Source organism: Cetorhinus maximus, chromosome 6 (assembly GCF_964194155.1).
Source record: "Cetorhinus maximus chromosome 6, sCetMax3.hap1.1, whole genome shotgun sequence".
Classification (NCBI taxonomy): domain Eukaryota; kingdom Metazoa; phylum Chordata; class Chondrichthyes; order Lamniformes; family Cetorhinidae; genus Cetorhinus; species Cetorhinus maximus.
Genome location: NC_135884.1, coordinates 7582058 through 7587825, shown reverse-complemented (window position 1 = coordinate 7587825; position 5768 = coordinate 7582058). Strand labels below are relative to the sequence as shown.

Here is a 5768-nt window from a genome sequence, read left to right as displayed (position 1 = left end):
GACATTTATTCAGCTCTAATAACTGTAGAGTGACTATAATTAATACAGCATGTTCAAAAAGCATTACAGCAACAAATGCAACAATGAAAAATTGAATGCTTTAACCTCACTGAGCAGGAAACAAAAAAACCACAGACTGTAACAAAATCCTGAGAGACTGGGCAACCCGGAGAGGAGAAAGCTCAAAGTCCTGAGTGAGGGTGGGGGGGGTAATGGAGGAGAAAATGGGGTCTCCACTTGACCTCGAAGAGAAGACCGACCCCTGCGTTTAATTCTTACTTTAAAACAAGCTGAAGGTCAGGATTCTCCCCGCTTTTACAAACCTGCTCCCCAAAGTGTGAGGCAATGGTTAGGAGGTGCTGGGGTACAGGAGCTGAAGAGGGGAGTGGGAGAGTTTAAAAATCTAAAGGCCAATCTCAGTGATACAGAATGTTCTCGGATGCTGCATGAAAATCAATGGCATCGTCTGACATGCCTCCCCTCTCCCCCCAGGCAGGCATCCCATCCGTGGCCAACATTTGAACTGACCCGGCCCCTTGAATGTTGGGCAGAGTCCCAACTTCACCCAAGGACTGTCTAACAATTGCGGCATGCACCGCTACCCGGGATGGGTGCAGCCACAGCCAAATGCAGGGCAAAAAAGCTCATTCCAAACAGCCCCCGCTCTCAGGACAGTTTTTCCCCTCTGTACATTCTCATGTACCACCGCACATTGGGCAGCCTGGTCAGCGTGAGGCTGCCAATCAACGAGTGCCGAAATCTTAACCATTCTCTTCTGCGTAGGGCCGACGGTCCTTTCTCTGGACATTTTGGGTTTTCTTAATTTCGGCTCGATTTGCCATTTCACCCCCCCCACCCCCCCCTTTCTAACTGTTCTAGGCAAATGCACAACATGGCAACCGGAACTTTGCAAAGAACAAAAGGTGCTAGAAAGTCTAGTCGAACGCGTTTGCAACATTTGGTGAGGACCAGCGACGCTCACTCAACGCCGCCCATCGAGGTTCAATCTTCAACGAAGCGCCTCGGAGCTGAGCTCGCCGGGCTGCCGGGGTTAAGCGTATCCTCAGGTGGTGCGCAGCTTCTTGGCCGAGGGCTCCTCAGTTTTCTGAAGCCACATCTGCATCAGCCCCACGCTGCTTTTCTTTGGCGTCTCCGGCTTAGCCTTCAGCGGACTCCCGGCGCCGACTTCTTCCTTCTTGGGAGAGGGGTTTTGCAGCCAGTTCATCATCAGTTTGCTGCTGGCTGTGGGTTTGGCTTCCTAGGGACACGCAAAAGACCAAACTCATCAGGGCCACTGCTCTCTTGCTGGCTGAACTGGAGCGAATCCAGTTTCGTGCCGAGAGATTTTTTTGACCAACATTTGGAGGACACACAGAAGAACGTGGCCTCACATATAACACACAATTACCGCGTAAATATCTACAAGTCTATCGGTTTTACCGACCAAAAGGTAAAAGCAGGCTACGGTAAAAGGCTTATGGGGGAAAAAAGCACAGGGGAGTTGGACTAATTGGTGACTCTCGCAAAAGAGCCAGCACACGCTCGATGGGCTGAATGGTTTCCTTCCATCCTAATTCAAATGTGACACAAGATTTGAGGTTTTTATTTGCAGGGCGGAAGGGAGAGGTTGAGGGGGGGAAAAAAAAGATCAAATTTCAAATATTCTTTGAAAAGGAAGAGCCCGCATTAATGCAGTGCCTTCAGAATGCCCCAAAGTGCTTCACAGCCAAAGAATTACTTTTGAAATGCTGCAGTCAATCTGTACACAGCGAGTACACATAAAGTCTATATGAGATAAATAACCAATCTGCTAACTGACTGAGAAAAGACTTGCCTTAATCCTGCACTTTTCACAACCTTAGAACTTTCCAAAGTTCTTTACAGCCAGTGAAGCACTTCTGAGGCGCAGTCACTGCTGTACATCTAGGAAATTGGCAGCCAATTCCTGCACAGCAAGCTCCCACAAAGAGCAATGCAATAATGGCCAGGTGATGCGGATTGGCTAAGATACCTGGTAGAACTCCCCTGCTCTTCCAAATAGTTCCATGGGATCTTCTGTATCCACCTGAGAGAGTGTGGGTGCGGCTTTGGTTTAACATCTCACCCAAAAGACAGCACCTCTGACAGTGCAGCGCTTCCTCAGTACTGCACTGGAGTGCTAGTGTGCTCAGGTCTGGAAGGGTAACTATAGGCCAGGATTCCCCTACTCTTTTTTCAGGTTTTACTATGTGGTAGCTCAAGGCCAGCTGGAACACTGGTGCAGCACTGAGGGAGCGCTGCACTGTCAGCGGAATCACCTTTTCACGTTAGACATTAAACTGAGGCCCCGGCTACCCTCTCGGGTAGACGTAAAAGATCCCATATGGCCTCTATTTCGAAGCAGCACAGGGCAGTTGTCCCCACTGTCCTGCCCAGTATTTCTCTCTCAATCAACATCACGAGAGAGAGAGATTATTTGATCATTTATCTCCTTTGTGCAAATTGGCTGCCACGTTTCTTATGTTACAACAGTCACGACACTGACTAAAGCGTTCATTGGTTGCAAAGTGCTCTGGGACGTTCTGGGATTGTGGAAAACTATCCTGAATCGGCAAGTCTGTCTGTCTTTCACTTGAAGACGTGTAGCATTTCCACACTCAGCACATCTGCCTTCTGAAAGCAGTCTGTGAAGCGTACGATGAAAACCAGAACTGCCGCAAAGAGCGGGTGATTATTGAGCTGCAATTAAGGGGAGGCTGTGACCCTTTGTGTTACTGTCCCTTCCATCCCCTGCCTGGCCTCACTAACAAACTCCATCCCTGTACATGTGATATTGTTTAATTTAATTTCACCTAATTTGATTAGTGGGAGTTAACCAGTTAAGGGGCTTTTCTGTCCCAGCTGAAGGGCAGTCGTGCCTTCACTGCCGCTGGGTCAAAATCCTGGAACTCCCTCCCTTACAGCACGGTGGGCGTGCCTACACCACGTGGACTGCAGCGGCTCAAGGAGGTGGCTCACCACCACCTTCTCAAGGGGCAATTAGGGATGGGCAATAAATGTTGGTCTAGCTGGCGAGGCCCACATCCCAGGAATGAATTAACAAATAGTTAAACCACAGGCTGGGGTGGAAGGAGAAACAGCTTCCTCAACATTTTTTCCAGGAAAACACATACGGGAAAAAAATTCCTTAAATATAAACTAGCTAAGTCTTTTCCCTTTTTCACGTTGACTGGCCTGCCCTTGTTGGTCACTCTCCAATGTCTCACACAGATAGGCAGTTTAGTTAGTTTAATCTCTACAGTTAAGTCAGGAAACATAGGAAGTTTTTAAAAAAAAATTATTTTTATGGGATGTGGGCGTCGCTGGCTGGGCCCAGCATTTTATTGCCCCATCCCGAGTTGCCCTTGAGAAGGTGCTGGTGAGCTGCCTTCTCGAACCGCTGCAGTCCGTGCGGTGCAGTGTGCTGCTAGGAAGGGAGTCCCAGGATTTTGACCCAGCCACAGTGCGAGGAGTAGGCCATTCGGCCCTTCGAGCCTGTTCCACCATTCAATAAGATCAGGCTGATATGGTTGTGGTCTCAACTCCACTGTTCCCCATAACCCTCAACTCCCTTGAGTATCAAAAACCTACCTAACTCAGCCCTGAATATATTCAGTGACCCAGCCTGATATGGTTTCTGGGGAAGAGAATTCCACATAATAACGGCCCCTTGAGAGAAAAAGCTTTCCTCATCCCCGTCTTAAACAGGAGACCTCTTATTCTCAAACTGTGTCCCCTGGTTGTAGTCACCCCCAACAAGAGGAAACATCTTCCTGGTATCTATGCTACCGAATCCCCCCAGGATCTTACATGTTTCAATAAGATCACTTCTCCCCAATGGGTACAGGCCCAGCCTGTTTTACCTTTCTTCGTAAAATAAGCCCTTTGTCCCAGGAATGGGTTGAGTGAACCTTCTCTGAACTGCTTCTAGCACAAATTATATCTTTTTTTCCCCAAATACGGAGATCAAAACTGTGCACAGTATTCCAGAAGTGGTCTCGCCAAGGCCCGGGAGAGCCGCAGTATAACTTCAATTTGAAGCAATTCAACTACAAGGCTGAGCAAATCCTACAGACATCCCCAAACACATCCCTCCAATCCCCCTGACACACCAGCCCCCTCCCTCCACTCCCCCCGACACACCAGCCCCCTCCCTCCACTCCCCCCGACACACCAGCCCCCTCCCTCCACTCCCCCCGACACACCAGCCCCCCTCCCTCCAATCCCCCCCCCGACACACCAGCCCCCTCCCTCCACTCCCCCCGACACACCAGCCCCCTCCCTCCACTCCCCCTGACACACCAGCCCCCTCCCTCCACTCCCCCTGACACACCAGCCCCCCTCCCTCCACACCCACACACCTCCTTCCCACCCCACACAGGGGGTCTTTGGGTAGCAATCCCGAGGCTGAACCCTCGCTGCCTTCGCCTGGCCAATGAGAGAGCATCGTCCCAAGTGAGGCAACCTAACCGAGATTAGCTAGCTAGGTGGAGATTGAAATGGGGAGATTCGTGGTACATACACACACACACACACGCACACACACGCACACTTTACTCCCACCTCGGGCAAGTGCCTTACAAGTAAGTTGCAACAGAAGCTGCTAAACTTCTACATAGCACCTGCGTATAAGTAGTTCCGTTGAACGACACTGAGCTCCCAATTTCATCTCTTAAACAGCCGATTCTCAACCAGAGCTCACTGTACTCCCCGCTGTCACACTGTCACTTAATCACTGTTTTTTAAGTTGATGTTGCTGCGGACACACGGGTACCCCAGTCCATAGGAATCTGGGCGGTACAGAGGAGGTTCCACTCGAACGATATCAAACGCTGTCTGGGCCACAGCTAGAGTGCTGCCCGGTGGCAATGGCACTACAGGAAGGATGTGATTGCACTCGAGAGGGTGCAGAGGGTGTTATGTGGGTGTTGCCAGGGCTGGAGAATTCTAACTGCGAGGAAGATCACTTTTGTGTTTTCTTGGGAACAGCAGAGGCTGAGGGGAGAGATAATTGAGGTGTTTACAATTATGGAGGACCTGGATAGGAAAAACCCATTTCCTTTAGGAGAAACATCAATATCCAGGGACAGAGGTTTAAACAATCGCCTGAAGGATTGTTTTTTAATTCATTTATGGGATGTGGGTGTCGCTGGCTGGGCCAGCATTTATTGCCCATCCCTAGTTGCCCTTGAGAAGGTGATGGTGAGCCGCCTTCTTGAACCGCTGCAGTCCATGTGGTGTAGGTACACCCACAGTGCTGTTAGGGAGGGAGTTCCAGGATTTTTGACCCAGCGACAGTGAAGGAACGGCGATATATTTCCAAGTCAGGATGGCGAGTGGCTTGGAGGGGGAACTTCCAGGCGGTGGTGTTCCCATCGATCTGCTGCCCTTGTCCTTCTAGATGGTAGTGGTCACCAGTTTGGAAGGTGCTGTCTAAGGAACTGTGGTGAGTTCCTGCAGTGCATCTTGTAGATGGTGCACACTGCTACAGTGCGTCAGTGGTGAAGGGAGTGCATGTTTGTGGATGGGGTGCTAATCAAGCAAGCTGCTGTGTCCTGGATGGTGTTGAGCTTCTTGAGTGTTGTTGGAGCTGCACTTATCCAGGCTAGTGGAGAGTATTCCATCACACTCCTTGTAGATATGGTGGACAGACTCTGGGAAGTCAGGAGGTGAGTTACTCGCCGCAGGATTTCTAGCCTCTGACCGGCTCTTGTGGCCACAATAGTTATATGGCTGGTCCGGTTCAGTTT

At 50.1% G+C, this 5768-nt stretch overlaps 1 protein-coding gene across 1 annotated transcript in view; it reads right to left on the bottom strand.

The window, feature by feature from the left end:
- Positions 1-5768, bottom strand: part of hmces (5-hydroxymethylcytosine binding, ES cell specific) — a 22102-nt gene continuing 16334 nt past the window's right edge. The window contains exon 5 of the mRNA XM_078543028.1: positions 1-1258. Within this exon, the coding sequence (XP_078399154.1) occupies positions 1064-1258 (195 nt within the window). The 3' untranslated portion in view covers positions 1-1063. The remainder of the gene's footprint in view (positions 1259-5768) is intronic.